At 38.7% G+C, this 17,433-nt stretch overlaps 2 protein-coding genes and 1 long non-coding RNA gene across 4 annotated transcripts in view; 2 read left to right on the top strand and 1 right to left on the bottom strand.

The window, feature by feature from the left end:
- Positions 1-248: 248 nt before the first annotated feature.
- On the bottom strand, positions 249-7,715 carry LOC132534317 (uncharacterized). Its single transcript, XR_009546040.1, has 3 exons — positions 7,654-7,715; positions 6,289-6,321; positions 249-748 (listed from the first exon to the last, which is right to left on the bottom strand). It is a non-coding gene; the product is annotated as an uncharacterized LOC132534317 (long non-coding RNA).
- Positions 3,872-4,030, top strand: LOC107523410 (large ribosomal subunit protein eL39-like). Its single transcript, XM_016194422.2, has one exon. The coding sequence runs from the start codon at positions 3,872-3,874 to the stop codon at positions 4,025-4,027; it is 156 nt and encodes a 51-aa protein (XP_016049908.2). The 3' UTR covers positions 4,028-4,030.
- A 491-nt stretch (positions 7,716-8,206) lies between the features above and the next one.
- The window catches only part of LOC103126472 (lymphocyte antigen 75), a 196,812-nt gene continuing 187,585 nt past the window's right edge, over positions 8,207-17,433 (top strand). For both annotated transcript variants that reach the window (XM_060177870.1, XM_016194421.2), the window contains exons 1-2: positions 8,207-8,380; positions 14,271-14,642. In XM_060177870.1, the coding sequence (XP_060033853.1) occupies positions 8,284-8,380; positions 14,271-14,642 (469 nt within the window). In that variant the 5' untranslated portion in view covers positions 8,207-8,283. The remainder of the gene's footprint in view (positions 8,381-14,270; positions 14,643-17,433) is intronic.

The following is a 17,433-nucleotide window of genomic DNA, read 5'->3' on the forward strand; positions in this document are numbered from 1 at the left end:
ATACTCTGTCTTCTTTCTTCTTTTCTCTGTTTCATGTGAAACTCTCATATATAATGAAACAAATACTTGTAAAAAATAAAGATAAATGGGTCAAATTACATAAGGATAGCTTTACTTTGATATTCATCTAAGTTTGGACCCTCTCACCCCACATTCAATTCCCAATTACGAAGCACTATTACACGAAAGTAGTATTTATTATAATATTATGAAGTTCTTATAATATTATAAAAGTTGGTGTTTATCAGTATTTATGATTCATTTACCTGAGAGGATAGCAACCACTGTCAGAGAAGGCAATTGAGAAGCTATGGTACTACTATAAAACTAGCTGCAGCTCATTTGACTGTAGGCTAAGGAGGTGGTTCTAAGTATTCACTAGGTTATAAACAATCATTGGGAGCAAAGTTTGCAACAAGTATGGTTCTTAATATTAGGGACATGGTAATAAAGATTAAACTACTGGGTGGGGTAAATACCATAATGGTTATGCAAATAGACTTTCATGCCTGAGGCTCCGAAGTCCCAGGTTCAATTCCCCACCCCACCATAAGCCAGAGCTGAGCAGTGCTCTGGTAAAAAATAATAATAATAATAAAATAAATAAACAAAACAAACAAAAAGATTAAACTACTTGCCTTCATGGAACTCCAAACAGGATAGGACCAGAAGAGCAAGCTATCACATATGTAGAGAGACCTGGAACAGTAGCAGTGTATCTTCCTCAGAACTTTCCACTGCACATTCCCTAGAGAATTAAGTCAAAGTCTTTAGTACCATATTCAAGTTATTTCACAAAACAGCCACAACTCATGTTTCTGCTATAATGTTCACTTAAGTTTCCCATCACAAATATTTTCAATAATGATATGCATATATCATTATGCATGTCTAGCACCCACACTGGGCTCTTGATGGTCTTTTGATACTATTTACATTTCCTGCCTTCCTTCTGCAACCATTTTCTCTTCACCAGTGTGTATGGCCAAATTCCTACCCATTACTCATTCCAAGTTGAGGTGCTGGCTTCGTTTCTGGAGCTTTCTCTGAGTCTCTCCATTCAATTTACCCTAAGTGACTGTGCTTCAGTCTCCTTCATTATTCTGTTAGCTTGAAAGTATAGGAATGATATCTTTTTATCTTATTTTTCCAGACTAGGTACCCAACTCTTGGGAGAGTAAATGCCCAAAACATCTACTGAACTGAATGACTAGAGGTTGAGGTGAGAACAAATCCAAGGTAAATTTGGAGAACTAGTGAAACCTTGGTAATTGAAATAAGGAAAGGTGGGGGGAAGCCTACTGGGCACACTGGAGTTTCACAAATACTAAGCCCCAGCAATAATCCTGAAGGCAAAACACACACACACACACACACACACACACACACACACACCATTCAAGTGCTAGGAAAATTGGCTTGAAACATGCAGAATTAAACATGTCTATCACATGTTACCATGTTCAAAATTCAACTGCAAATGAGTTGAAGACTTAAATGATAGATCATAAACCATAAAATACATACAAGAAAATGTTGACAAAACACACCATAATATTTGTTTTAGAAATATGTCTATGGCCATAACACCCTGAACACGCCCCATCTCCTCTGATCTCAGAAGCTAAGCAGGATCGGGCCTGGTTAGTACTTAGATGGGAGAAATATATTTGGAGTCTCCAGCCCAACACAAAGAAAACAAAAACAAAAACTTAACCAATGTGACTGACTACATCAAACTGAAAAGCTTCTGCACAGCAAAGGGAACCATCACCAAAACCAAAAGACATCCCACAGAATAGAAGATCTTTATATTACATATGTAAGATGAAGGGCTAATAACCCAAACATACAACAAGCTAACTGAACTCAGAAAAAAAAATAGAAAATGAGAAAGGAATCAAACATCTATTAAGAACCCATACAGCTCAACAAAAAGAGAAATAATAGTCCAATAAAAAAATTTGGCTGATGATAGGAATAGATGGTTCTCTAAAGAAGAGATGGCCAATTCACTCATCATTTGAGAAATGAAAATTAAAACCAAACTGAGATTCTACCTCACACTTGTGAGAACAGGCTCTATCAATAAAACAAAAAAAGATTAGTGTTGGAGAAGATGTGGAGAAAGAGGAACTCTACTACATTGCTTTTGGGAGTGCAAATTAGTGCAGTCACTATGGAAAACAGTATGGAGAATCATTAAACAAACACAAATAGAAATTCCTTATGATTTAGCAATTTCACTACTAGGAATTTACCCAAAAGATATATTTATTTGAAGGGATATATGCACCCTCATTTCATAGTGTCTTTATTCACAATAGCAAAACCTTGGAAACAACTGAAATGCCCTTCGACAGATAAATAGAAAAAAAAAGTTATGCGACATATAGTCAATGAAGTGTTACTGAGCAATAAAAAGATGATATGTTTGGAGTAGAGCACCAATGTAAAAATCTCTGGGTTGAGGGTGAGGGTGGATGTTTGGTTTCACTGGGGTGTGTGTGTTGGGGGGGGTGGTTTGGGACAAAGTCTTTTGGTGGTGGGAATGGTGTTTCTGTACACTCCTATTAACTTGTAGTCATATAAATCACTACTTAATATGAGAGGGGAAAAATTGATTGAATGTCTCAAATTTTTAATGCACAGACCATAGGCTGAGTCTTTGAAATGTTGACTCTCTTTAAAGCTTAGACCAGGGAGAACAGAAGCAACTGGTGGCATTTCTCTGTAAAACACAGCTACATATAAATAATGTCAAAGGACATAAATTATGGTGATGTTGTATATGATACAACAAATCCTAACAATGGGATTTTCAAAGTTAACCCAATTGCCAAATGATCTGATTATAGCAATAACTATTTATTGCCTTCTTAAACCCTAAGACAATTCCATTTCAGGTGGTTAACTTCCTAACAAAGTACCAAAACCTAGATATAGACCAAGTCCCATGAGACAGGGCATATGTTCACATTTAATCCATAAATTAGGGCAAAATATATACCTGAAAGCAAAAGTGCACAATAGTCTGCAGTGAATCAGTATATGCAGCAAGCAAGTAGAAAGACCTAAAAAGACACCATAAAGTTCCTAATGAAATAGTCTCTACTTAGACTTAGATACCCTCCTCATCTACTTCCTATTATACTTCTCTCAGTCACTCCAAAGCTAACCTTGTCCAAGTAATGACTATAAAATCTGAATAAGGGCAAGAAACTAGCATACTTTAACAAAGACTCTTTAGTCACTAAGAGGCCACCTCATCAGCTGGGGCCCTGTTTGGGGAGTCCTGAGATTCCCAAACAGACATGATGGGCCTAGCCCTCGAATAAATCCCTCTCTCCATTGTTACCAGTCATCTCTATCAGGAACAATACAATAGACCCCTTTTTGGGCCCCAATAGGACCTTGCCCTCAACATGGATCAACAATAGCAGAGAATATTTCACCCTCCGAAGGGAAACTGGACAACATACTCTATGTTCCACCTGAGGAAGATGGGTCCTGAAATTGGGGCAGGTTGAAACATTCCTACCCATGACCACAGAATGTGAGCTCAGATATACAGGGATGCAGAGGTCACATAGGCTCCTAAGCTGAATATGGGCCCCAGATCAGATCAAATAGATGGGGTTTACAGTCACTGATATTTATACACCTTTCCCATATTTAGGAGCTACTCTCTTCCAAGATCCAGCTTTCTGGTACTTTTTGCAGCCATGACATCATCTCCCCAGACAATAACTTGGGTCCACCTGCATATCAGATGTCAGGCCTTGAAAGAAAAAAAAAAAAAAGATGAGATAGCCTCCTTCTTTCTCTCCTTTTCTCCACCATCATGGTGGTGGACTGACTTCCCCTCACCATGTCTTCCCATAAAACTTTCAGAATCAGGCACTTTCTGGCTAAGAAGCAAAAGCAGAACTATCCTATTCCTCAGTGGATTCAGATGAAAACTGGTAATAAAATTAGGTGCAACTCCAAGAGGAAACACTGGAGAAGAACAAAGCTGGGTCTATAAGGATTCCTCTAAAATACGCACATGTTTATGCTGAAGTAAACTGCTAGTATTTTGAGTGAAGCACTGTTGTCTTGCACACTTGATTAGGAACTGATTTGGCCTAGTATCTCTTCCTGTTTCCTGACTCAGTAATAAATATGTGAGCTGTTTGAACTCCAAAAAAAAAAAATGATATAGTGTCATTTGGAATAAAATGGATGGAAGTGGAGATGATTATGCTTAGTGAAGCAAATAAGGAGATAAGAATGGTTTCACTCATATGCAGAATATAGAGAATTAAACATACAAGTGTGAAAAAAAAAGTCCACCTATATCTAAGACTATGGAAGATCTACAGTGATTATCTATGGGGGTGGGGTGGGGACACACACCTTTGGTGATGCGAGTGGTGAGGAATAAAAAGGTTATACTGTAGACCATTATTTCCTCAATAAAAAACAAGGAAGAAAGAAAGAGAGAGAGACAGAAAGGAAGGAAGGGAGGAAGGAAGGAAGGAAGGAAGGAGAGAAGGAAGGAAGGAAGGAAGGAAGGAAGGAAGGAAGGAAGGAAGGAAGGAAGAAAGAAAGATGGACCAGGCTGTGGTGCACCTGGTTAAATGCAGGCATTATAGTGCACAAGGACCCAGGTACAAGCCCCTAGTCCACACCTGTGGGGGAAAACTTCACCAGTAGTAAAGTAGTGCTGCAGCTGTCTGTCTCCCTCTCTAACTTTCCTCCATCTCTCTCAATTTCTCTGTCTCTATCCAATAATAAAGAAAATTGTTTTTTTAGAAAGAAAGAAAATGAAGGAAGGACATGGTTAGAATCTTCATCAGAGATCTAGATAGTCAACAGACAGATTAAAAAAAGACTCAAAGATGCTGATTACCAGAGAAATGAAAATAGTATGATATACCAGTTCTCATGCATGAGAATATACACTAAAAAAACAGAAATAAGTACAAGTGAGAATATGGGGGAAATGAAACTTTATATACTGCTGGTGAGGATGGAAATTGGTTCAGTTCCTGTGGAAAGCAGTCTGGAGATTGTCAGTACATAAGAAATGAACCTACCACATAATCCAGTAATTCTTGTCTAGAGTTTATCTCAAGAACACACATACACCTATCAAAAGAGATCTATGTATACCTATGCTCATAACAGCAGTATTAGTAATAGTTCAAACTTGAAAATACCAAATTGTCCAAGGACAGATGAGTAATTAAGAAATTTGTGATAGAGCTGAATAGTGGCACACCTGAATAAGTGTACACAGACCAGGGTTCAAGCCCCTGGTCTCCATCTACAGTGGGGAAACTTTAGAAGCATTGGAGCAGTGCTTCAGGTATCTTTCTTTCTCTCTCCTCCATCTTTCCCTTTCCTTTCAATTTGTCTCTATCCTATCAAATAAAAGGAAAAAACAAACAAAAAAACCTAAATAATGGCTTCCAGCAATTACAGAAGCCAGACCTTCTACCTTCTGCAACCCTCAATGACCCTGGGTCCATGCTCCCAGAGGGATAGAGAATGGGAAAGCTATCAGGGGAGAGGGTGGGATATGGAGATTGGGTGGTGGGAATTGTGTGGAATTGAACCCCTCCTACCCTATGGTTTTGTTAATTAATCCTTTCTCAAATAAAAAAAATTTAAAAAAAAAGAATGGCTTCCAGGAGCAGTAAGCTTCCTTCGTTGTGCAGGTGCTGAGCCCCAGGAATAAACCTAATGGCAATGAAAAATGAAATAGAGGAGGGGGAAGGAAGGAAGAGGAGGAAGAGTTACTGTATACAGAAACAAAAGAATACTATACAGCCACAGGAAAAGATGAAATCTCTTTTGCCACACTGTGGATGGAATTTGAAAACAAATTTTTTTAATGAGATAAGTCAGAAAGAGGGAAAATACTAGATGAGCTCACTCAAAAGTGGGACTTAAGAAACAGTGAAAGAATGGGAAAGCACCCACCTGCAGGAGAGTCGCTTCACAAGCAGTTTAGCAGGTCTGCAGGTGTCTGTCTTTCTCTCACCTTCTGTCTTCCCCTCCTCTCTCCATTTCTCTCCATTTCTATCCAACAATGCAGACAACAATAATAACTACAACAATAACAAACTAAGGCAACAAAAGGGAATAAATAAATATTTTTTAAAATAAGAATGGGAAAGCAAAGGGTGAACTCAGACTAGTATGATCTATTGCACAGAACCAAGCACTAGAAAGCGGAAAAGTGGAAGAGGACTGAGAGGATATGGAGGACTCCAGTACACATAGTAGAGAAGGGCTTACCTTGGTGTTGAAAGCAGTGTGCAGACAACTATCCTGGGGAATAAAGAAATCATACTTATGTGACAATTATCTTGCAAATAATAATTTCCCCTAATAAAGTGATATAGATAGATGATATCATATCCCACAGTGAAAGTATGAAGTCTTTTCTCACAATTTTTACTTCTGGACATAGCCAATTTCCTTTACTTTCTTGCTTTTTTATTTTTCTTATTATTTTATTTTTATTGGATAAAACCAGAAAGAAATCAAGAGGAAAAGGGGAGAATGAGAGGGAGAGAAAGAGAAACACCTGCAGTACTATTTCAATGTTCATGAAATTTTCTCCTGCAAGTGAGGGTCAGGGATATGAAACCAAGTCTTTGAGCATGGTAATTTTTTTTTTTTTTTTTTTACCAGAGCACTGCTCAGCTCTGGTTTATAGTGGTGCAGGGGATTGAGCCTGGGACTTTGGAGCCTCAGGCATGAGAGTCTCTTTGCAAAGGCATTATGCTGTCTACCCCCACCCATGGTAATATGTGCACTCAACCAGATACAACACCACCTGGCCATCCCTTCTTTCCTTCCTTCCTTCCTTCCTTCCACCAGAGCACTGATCAGCTCTGCTTATGGTGGTGCTGGGGATTGAACCTGGGAGATTTGATGCCTCAAACATGAAAGTCTTTTTGCATAATCATTATGCGCTCTTCCCAGCCCTGACATTCATATTTGTACTAAATGATGGTGACTTAATTATTAAGACAAGAGCTTATGCCTAAAATAGGCTTCCTGGCTTCTTCCAACATGAAGACTCCAAGTCTCACCTACTATATTCTTACCTTTAGGTTCCTGATTATTAACGATTTGTTCTGCTTTATATGTTAATGGTTTTCTGCCACCAAGGTGCAGATGCTGCCATGGCAACAACCTTACTTTCCTGGGCCGATGACCTCATCAATATCCTGGAGCCCCGCCTCCCAGAGCCCTGTCCCACTAGGGAGATATAGACACAGGCTGGGAGTATGGATCGACCTGTCAACGCCCATGTCCAGGGGAGAAGCAATTACAGAAGCCAGACCTTCCATCTTCTGCACCCCATAAAAATCTTTGGTCCATACTCCAAGGGGGATAAAGAATGGGGAAACTTCCAATGGAGAGGATGGGATGTGGAAGTCTGGTGCTGGGAATTGTATAGAATTGTACCCCTCTTATCCCACAATTTTGTTGATCATTATTAAATCACTAATTTAAAAAAAAAGCTTACGGTGAAGGTCTAATATAAAGCTTCCATCAAGGACAGTTGCAAGGACAGTTGGGTCACTGGAAAAACAGCTGTTCTTTATCCATTAACAATTGAAGGCTCCATGCAGTGTACAATTACCTCACCTTTTGTTTGCACTATCAAAGTACGCAAGACATCGCCAAAGCCTGAATTCCTCGTCCAGATCCTAGCCTCCAAGATAGACACTTGTATTCCCCGCCCCCCCCCGCCTCCCCCCGCCTCCCCCCGCCTCCCCCCGCCTCCGGCCGCCGAGGTAGCGAGAACGTGGGTGCCTTTCCGGTTCTGCAGTGCATTGAAATCACCCTCCACTGAGGAGCTCTAGCCAGACAAGGCCCAAACTAAATGAATCTACCACCAAGGCGGTGCCAAATCTGCGCCTCCTCAACGTTTCTAATGAGAGGGCGTGGCTCCAAACCTTCGCCCCCACAACCCAGACCTCTGAGTCAAAACCTACTTCCTACGGATAGGCGAATAGGACCCCTTACAGGTGCGTGAAACTCCCTGGGCGTCCTCTTCCCGCCTCCCAGCAGCCTCCCTCCCGCACCTCACCACGCCTCGCCCCACCCCAACGGAGAATATGCAGATCTGATTGGCTGGCTGTGACAGGGGCGGGGCCAAGATACTCTGGAGCCAGGGGCAGAGGGGCGGGCGGGGCAGTCTAGGGCGCATCTGCGGGGGTGCTTGCTGTGTAGACGAACCTGAGAACCGGGTTGGACCACCGGGGTCCATTCAAGATGAGGATGCGCAGGGCGACCCCTTTCCCTCTCCTTGCAGCAGAGCTCCTCCTGCTCCTCCGGTTCTTTGGACTGGCGGAACCCTCTGGCCTTACAGGTAATCTCAGGCACATCTGCGGGCCAACTGGGGGCGTCGATGCTGTCAGTTCTGCCGATTTTCTTCCACTTGGAGCTAAGACAGCTGCCCTGGGTCACTTCACTGCTTTGCCTGTCAGTTAGCTGAATGGGGGGATCATTGGGGGATAGGGGAGAGGGGGGAAGTGGGGTTTAGGAACGCTAGGGTTTTGTGGTGCTAGTTGGAGGGCACCATTGGGGCTGCTCACCGAAATCTCTCCTGGGCAAGTCCCTGTCCTTTTTTTTCCTCCTGTCGTTTCTCTCCTAATATCATATTTTCCTATAGTGTAGGTCCTCTATGTTGTGAAACCTACCTCCCTACCTACCTCCCATCCCAGCGGTCTGGACCTTCCATTGCCCCTTGGTCATCTTGGCCATTATTGATAGGATTTTTCCAACCACAGTCCCAAAGGAGTAAATGATTCCCCGACTTCACAGTGAATATAGTCTTCGTCAGAAAAGGAAGTCAGCTTAAGCCATTGCTCCTGAAGTGACCAGGATCATTATGATGCCCTTGCCTAATGTCTCATGCAGTACCATTCTTCTACCGCCACCATGACCCCTTGTAGGAAAAAAAAAAAAAAAAAACAAGTTGCTTCATTGGAGACTTCTTACTTCTCACAGAGCAGGAGGGATCAAGGATAAGAGATCCATAACTGATGCACTGGGTAGTAAGTACCACACCCACCATCACTCTTGGCAGGACTCGGGGCTTTGGTTTTACTTTCTCTCTTTGCTTTGGCAAAAGGTGTGCTGAGGACTTTGTGTCTTAGTCAGGTTGCATGATGGGTAGACTGTGGGCTGTCCCCACTTACCACTTCTGTTATTTGTCGGTATGAGGAAGTAAATGGTAGTCAAGGGAAATTTTTTTAAACCTCAGGTTACTTGTGACTTTTTTCCCCCAAAGAAGTTGCTATCTGACTTAGACTTTCTTCAGAGAGTACTCAACTTTTTCAAAGTGTGAGTGGTATCACACCCTGCCTACATAGTCTGCCATTTTAGTGGATGCTGCTTTGAATCACATTTCTCCTTTCCTCTTTTACCCTTTGTGATGGGAACTATGAAAAATCACTTCTTACTATGAGCATTCTATTCTGCCCATCCCACAATCCAGAAAAAAATTTTTTTTTTCACTGTAACTACTAACTCATCTAGACACACTAACCACTTTATTGCTAAGCTCTTGCCTCTTTATACCTCTGCATTAGTCCTGTTCTGTGTCCCCACGACCCCTTCCTCCAACTAAAGACTTCCTTAGTTTTGAGAATCTCTACAGTTCATCCTTTCTTATTAACGTAGCACAAAAATCACTGCTTCTGTTCTCCCTGTGCTAGACCATCACAAATATTTGTTTTCCTGCGTCTTTTCTCACCCTTAGCAGTGCTCAGATTTCTCACACACTCAGACCAGACTTGTAACTCTGTAAAAAGAAGCATTAAAAATGTGAAACCCCAGCTATTTGAGTTGCTTGATTGGCAGTGTTTCAGCTTCACCATGCTAGTAATGACATGCACCTCATCATGTGTTCATGGCTAGATTTGTACAGGTGGTCTCAGCTGCTCAGATGATGGAAGAATCCATCTGTGTCCTTGGGGGAGATGCCAATTGCTTAGTTTACTTTTTTTTTTTCTCCTTGGAAACCAAGCAGCTTGATGTAAACCAATCTTTTGGAGACTTCTGAAAATCTCACAAGTCTGTACCACCTGATCTGAACATTATGACTTCCTGATTCCTGCTAGACTGCCTGTTAGCCACTCTGGCTGGTAGCCAGGCTTGAGTCTCTTCTAGACTACACACACTGCTTAACAGGGTAGCCTGTGGGCGTTCTCCAGAAATAAAAAAGCTATTATCTACATCCATCTTGCCTTCCCAAGTCATCTGTCTCACCATTTTTCTGTGATAACACAGTGTTGATATCCAGCTTGTTTTTTGGAATATGCAAAGCTTGTAAGGTTTAGGGCTTGTAAGACAGGAGTTAGTGATCAGATGAAGGAAACAGTTATCATTGATGGATTATATAATATTTCCTTCCCACCCCCCACCCCTGTCTCCTCCCACCTCTTAACATGGAGCAAGGGCCTAGTGCATGTGCAGTGCTACTACTCCACATCATTTTTTTCATTCAGAGACAGAGAGAGGGAGAAACAACATGACACTGGAACTTCCTCCGATGTGGTGCCAGGTCTCTAGCTTGCCAGGCCTCTATGCACATGACTTGTCATACATGGTAAGCTATTTCTCCATCTCCATAACATTTATTTTCAATTTAATGTAATGATAGTTAACCACTTCCTTGCAATCATCACTACAATGTTAATATAAAATTAACCATATAAAAAGGACATTGAGATTTCTTTTCATCAAACTCTACCTTTTTGACATGCACAATACTCTATCAGAGGTAAACAATAAAATTCCATTTAATACAAAATAAGTTTGTAATTCAAAATTTAAGTACACTTACATGCAATATAAGGCTATCAATAAAGAGTTTTATAAATTGCTTTGCAAATGTGATTTTTAAAAGTGTGTTACATGCCTGAAATATTTTATCTACTTTTATTTAACATATTTACTAAATAAGGAGTTATTTTCACACTTTCTCAATCCTTCTTCCCACTCTTCATACTTTACAGTAGGGTCATTGAAGCAAAACTGAAGCTGACTGAATATCTCTGGTTCAGAGTAAAAAGAGATAGTTTAAGATATTATGAGAGAGAAATACTCTCTGTAGCTTATGCATTGTTTATGAGTACTTACACATATACCATGTATGAAAACTAAAGCAAAGTTTCTTTATTGCTATCAGTAATCAGTTGCTCTAAGTGATCACTAGAAGTGTCAAACATTAATTTCACATACTTAGCTCAAAAACAGATTTAGAAAGAGGTTGTTAGGCATGAAGCTTAGTAACTGCTCTTTAACAAAGCTTACTCTATGCTGCTCCATACCTCACAACCCAAAATGCTACAAGCTTGTTAAGTTCATGGATGTTTCAGAAGTTGACTATAATAATAAATAGGAAAGGGTAAAAACTTTTGTTCATTTAGGGAATATTTACAAAGCAACATTATCACTTACGTGCACATGCCCAGTAGAAATGAGATTAGAATAGCCTAAAATTCTACTAGTGTTAACACAATAAAGTTGTCATGTGTTCTAGAATGATATGAAATAACTTAGTAATATTCAGCTTTTAAAAATGAAGTTGATGACACAATTTTCCTGATCACTATTAAATCACTAATAAAAAAAGAAGTTGAAAAATAAGAAAACACAAACAGTACTTGGACTGGGTTTGGTGTATTGCACAAAGTAAAAGACTGGAGGAAAGGGGAGTTTCAGTCCTGGAACATAATGGCAGAGGATGACCTAGAGGGGGTTAAATTATTATGTGGAAAATTCAGAAGTGTTGCACATGTACAAACTACTGTATTTTAATGTTGACTACAAATCATTAAACTCTCCAGTAAAGGGGAAAAAATTATTGGGTTGGTGAAATAGTTCACTTAGATAATATACAACTTTGCCATGTTTGCAACCCAGGCTTGAACCCAGCCCTTTTCACATAAAAAAAGCTTTTTTTCTGTGGTCTCTTTCACTCTCTTTCAGTTTTCTCTGTGTCAAAAATCATAATGAATTTTGAAGAAATGATGATGCCAACTCCATTGTCTTATCTTGATGAGAACTTGAAGGAATCATGTCAAGTGAGATAAGTCAGGAAGAGTGAATACTAGATAATCTCACTCATAGGTAGAATTTAAGAAACAAGGACAGGTAGGGAAAACACTAAATATAACTTGGACAAGGTATGATATATGACACCAAACCAAAGAACTCTGTAGAAGGAGGTAAAGGGAAGGTGTTCTGTTTTGTTTTGTTTTGTTTTTTGAAAGAGTAAAATTTTCTATGTCAAACATATCTAGCAGTAATTCTATATTGTAAAGTACTGATTGAAAATTAAGGAGAAATAACTTTAAGTTTTAAAGGAAGTTGTTTCTCTCATTGCTGCTGTTGTTTAACACAAAAATAAAAATTATTCAGAGTTCTAACTGGAATAGGACTTAAACTTTCTACATATTTACATAAGTAAATTTCCTCCTCAAGTTCTTGGTATTTGAATTTTTAACCTGGTAATATGTGAATTATTAGAATCAGTGTTAATAAAGTCAGTGATTGTGAAACTAGTATCAAAATGAAAGTGCCTTTTGAGAGAACCAAATGTCTGGTAAGCCCCTTGGTTCTTTGACAATGACTGTTCAAGTCTGTCTAAATATTTCAGTTTATCTCTCAACAACATGATACTTTGTGTTGTGACTTCAATTTCTTTTCTTTGTCAAAGAACTAATCAGGTGATAGTTTATAACAACAGTTGTGGATTATGCTTTACCAAACCAAATATGTTCAAGATACGCTGCTTTACTGTTTTTATTAAATTAAATTTTATTCTTTTTTTATTGAAGGGGTTAATGCTTTGCAGTGCAATCATTGACATATACATACAATTTCATTATGTAATAGCCCCACAAAATTTTCTTCCTGTCTTCCCTCCCCAGAGTACAGTCCATGTTTCACTTTGTGCTCCCCACACCTACTTTATTAAGTTCCACTAATAAGTGAGATCACTGGATACTTGAAATTTTATTGTAAATTCTCATCCCACCAACATAACAGAACTTCATTTTCTGGGGTATGGTTCACCTGTCAATGCCCATGTCCACCGGTGAAGCAATTATAGAAGTCAGATCTTCTGCACCTCATAGAGATCTTTGGTCTATACTCCCAGAGGGATAAAGAATAGGGAAACTTAATAAAAAAAAAAAAAAAAAAAAAAAGAATAGGGAAACTTCCAGTGAATGGGGATGGGATACGGAAGTCTGGAGGTGGAAATTTATGGAATGGTACCCCTCTTATCCCACAATCTTGTTGATCATTATTAAATCATTAACAAAACTTAAAAAAAAAAAAAAAGAACTTCATTAACATATAGAGATCTTCTCCACATGGAGCAAAAGTACTTAGGGAATCTCTTCCCTTTAGTCTTCAGTTTACCTTGCTTACTTCTTACTTTACCACTGTCCAAACCAACTGAATTATATATCATATATCTGTTGGCTCTGGTGATTCTTGGAACTCAAAATTGGTCCATCAAGGTGATCCAAATTGTCAGTCTCCCCAAACCATTCCCAAGGGACTCCTATCACTGTTCTGGAAGTGCTTCAGTGAAACTAGCCATAAACTCCCCTCCCTTTGAAACACAGAACTTCATTTTTCACCTTTTCACCCCTATTCTGCTTTTGCCTCCTCAGAAGTCTATCTCCTGAGACACAAATATCATTAATAATTTATTTTGCCATAGCAGCTGGCATGTAAACAAAATTTAATTGTGGTCCTGGGTATCCAAAGTATTTTTCATTGGCAATAGTCTATCTGTTTAAGGAAGATGAAAACTGAGAAGTTTGTTTACCCCATTAAAGAGTTGGGAGTGTCTTTTGTGGACTGAAAGTAACAAATACATATACCATCCAAGTACTTTACACATATGAGCTCATTCTATCCTCAAAGCTACAAATTAAGCACCATTTTACAAAGGAATAAATTGAGGCTCACAGGTTAATTAACTTTCCCTGATCATATAGTTAGCAAGTAGCAGAGGCAGACTATGTGACTCCAGGCAGAACGGCCAATGCTATTACCCCACACTATACTGCCTCTCCAGTGACTACTGACCTCTAGTTATCTGTAGTACATCCCAGTTTTTGTAGCTTAGAAAGTGAGAATGGCCCAGTGGTGTTCCAACTCCTTAGTAAGCAGCAGCCGAGGCACATTGATCACATAAATAAGAATCTTGAAATATCTCTGTCTTGACTCAGGTAATAATCCATTCACCATTGTCAATGAAAACACGGGGAAGTGCATCAAACCACTGAATGGTTGGATAGTAGCTAAGAATTGTGATGGAATGGAGGACATGTTATGGAAGTGGGTGTCCCAGCATCGGCTCTTTCACTTGCAATCTCAGAAGTGCCTGGGTTTAGATATTACCAAATCCACGGATTCTCTGAGAATGTTCAACTGTAACTCCAATGCCATTATGTGGTGGAAATGTGAGCGCCGCTTTCTGTATGGAGCTTCCCAGTACCGATTAGCTCTGAAAGATGGACATGCCATAGCCAGTAAAGAGTCATCTGATTTCTGGAGAAAAGGAGGTTCAGAGCAAAGCCTGTGTGATCAACCTTACCATGGTAAGTATTGGAGATGGACTTTGTCTCATTTGCTGTTGTGCTTGACAAATGTGTCATTGAACTACAAATAAAAGTCAGAACAGGATCAGAGAGATGTCTCACTGGGTAGTGTAAGTACCTTACTAGGCATGTAGTCCAACTTTGAGCCTCAGCACCACATGGGAAAGGCTACTGCTCTGGAAGAATTTCTGATATTTCTTATCTCCTTTTCACCACCCTTGTCTTTATATCTGAAAAAAAGCAACCCAGAGTGGTGAAGTTGCACACACTTGAAGCACTGGTTTTGAGGGGGGAAAGTCTAAATATATATAAGGGCAATAAGTAAACATTCAGTTCTTAGTAGTGTACAGTAACTTTGAACTACATCTGTGAAGTCAGTGTTACTTGCCCTCTTTCTGGTGATGAGAATTGTGCAAAGTTGTACCCCCCTAATACTATGGCTTTGTCACTGTTTCCTTTTTATAAATAAAAACTCAAATATATATATATATAATAAAAAATAAATTGAGAAAATTAAGTCTAGGTTAGGTTAGGTGTCTAGTCAGGAATCAAACAACCATTTTGTAGAAAACCTTGCGTGTGAAATATCTTATGTTTTAGCATATATACTTCTTATAATTGCATTATGAATTCTAGAAAAGTAAACTATATTAACAGAAAATTAAACCTCTGAGATATAAGCAAATCGGGTAGTGAAGTCAAACCTGAATTTTTTAAAAAGGAAAAATATTGTGGAGCAGAGTTGCTCAGTGGAAGTGTGCTAGGCCCAGAAAAAGGAAAAATATTTTCCTTTTCTACAGATTTTGATATATTGGAAAATATTAAAGATCTTTTGGGGGTTTATTGTTTTTATTTCTGTCATGATTATCAATCTTTGTTATTTATGATTTAGCATTTTAGGAGTGGATATTTTTCAACTGTTTCTAAAAATATGCATAATAATGTTTTTGGAGGAAGTTGATCATGAACTATTTGAGTGTAGAGACAGAATTACAATGAATTTCCAAGATTAAAAAGGATGAAAATAAACTATCACCTAAGCTATTCTCTTTTCATTATACTAAGTCACACTAAAATGATATATATAATATAGATTTATGTGTTTAATAATATTTTAAATATATATATTATAGATAGAAAACAAAATTTAGAGGGAAGGGGAAGATAGAGAAACAGACACCTGCAGCATTGCTTCACCACTTGTGAAGCTTGCCTCTTGCATTGGGGACTAGAGGCTTAAACTAAGATCCTTGCACAGTTTTAACGTGCACTTAGCTAGGTGTGTATAACCAAATCCCATACTAATAATTTATCTGAGTCTTAATTAGCTTTCCATGTTTGCTCTTTATAAATTTACATAGCTTTACAAAGATTTTTTTTCTTCTATTAAAGCTCTTAAGCTAAATGTGGTCTCCAGTCCTTCCACATTCACATGCACATGATTTAGGGGGAGAATAAGCTTATCTGACTTCTAGGGAAAACATACCTGTTTCTCCTATGTCATGTTCAACTTTTATGGGGGAATATTAGAAATGGGGTTTTCCTTTTCTCCAGTCTCCAACCTTTTTATAGTTGAACAAATCTAGTTTGCTAGTCAGCTTTCTCCTAACATTAAAAAATAAATATTTTCTGGCTACCACTTAGTGTTAGTTTAAGTTTATGCCACAAAACTCTTTCTTTAACTTGACAACTAGGAGAAAATTTAAGAGTCAAAAACATCATTTGAAGTAAATTTGATTTGTTTCATTGCATTTGTTTAGGTATCAGAAAGGTTCGGTTTCTTGGCAGGGTTCTGTCGGTCTCTTGTTCTTACTTCTTTTTTATTTTGTAATTGTACATTATCTCATTCCCCAAAAAGTGTTTGTTTCAATGTTACTGTAATTATACTTTCTCTGTGATCCCATTTGTTTTGTTTTATGTACTTCTAAAGTACTTTGAGTAAAGGGCCAGTGGGCTTCACATGAGTGCCAGAGTTATCAGTGGCACAAAAAATGTTAAGAACCCACCTATGCTGCTACACCAAAGAGATCTAAACAATGACACCAGCAAGAACCCACAAGTGTTAAGTGTTTCCTGACCAACCACAATGTTGTGAATACTAAATTTCTGCTTGAGAGATGTCTTAAGAAAAGGCTCACTTAGTTCTAACAAGTCAGGACATACCTCAGGATTTAAGTTGTTTGAATGCCAGGGCCCAACCTGCCTCATTTTCCACATTTCTCCCCAGGTAGTTGGTACTATTTAAGTCATCTGTATAAGAAATCTGCAAGTCACCCTAGGATTGCTCTGTTTTCCTTTCCAGTGTTAAAATTTAGCCAAGTACTAAGTATTTCTCTCCCCCTCCCATGTTTTCTTATTTATTTATTTATTTATTTATTTATTTTATTTTGCACCAAGGCCTGTGTGACTCAACCATTCCTGTTGGCCATGTTTTTTTCTTTTTATTTTTAATATACATTTTTATTAGTGATTTACAAGACAAATACTAACTCTCTACTCATATTTGTCCTTTCTGCTTACATATTCCCTTCTTACTTTAAGTTAGGAGCTGCTATCAGAAATTAAGAACTTTATTTTAGTCTACTCATTCAGACTTCAGTATTAGTCCCTAACATCCTCCCTCCATATCTAGCTATATAGAGATAAGGAAAATAAGATACTTGGGTTCCAATCCAGTGAGGTGCTAGGTTACCTAATTTATAGAAAAGACAGGTTAAAATTTTTGTTCCAAATTTGGTATTGTCATTTCACTGGTTTGTGCTATATGCATTTTTTGTACATCTTATAAGAA

This window comes from Erinaceus europaeus, chromosome 18 (assembly GCF_950295315.1).
Source record: "Erinaceus europaeus chromosome 18, mEriEur2.1, whole genome shotgun sequence".
Lineage (NCBI taxonomy): Eukaryota > Metazoa > Chordata > Mammalia > Eulipotyphla > Erinaceidae > Erinaceus > Erinaceus europaeus.

Coding starts and splice junctions, on each gene's coding strand:
- LOC107523410 (XM_016194422.2), top strand. CDS start 3,872: ATGTCTTCCCATAAAACTTTCAGAATCAGGCACTTTCTGGCTAAGAAG.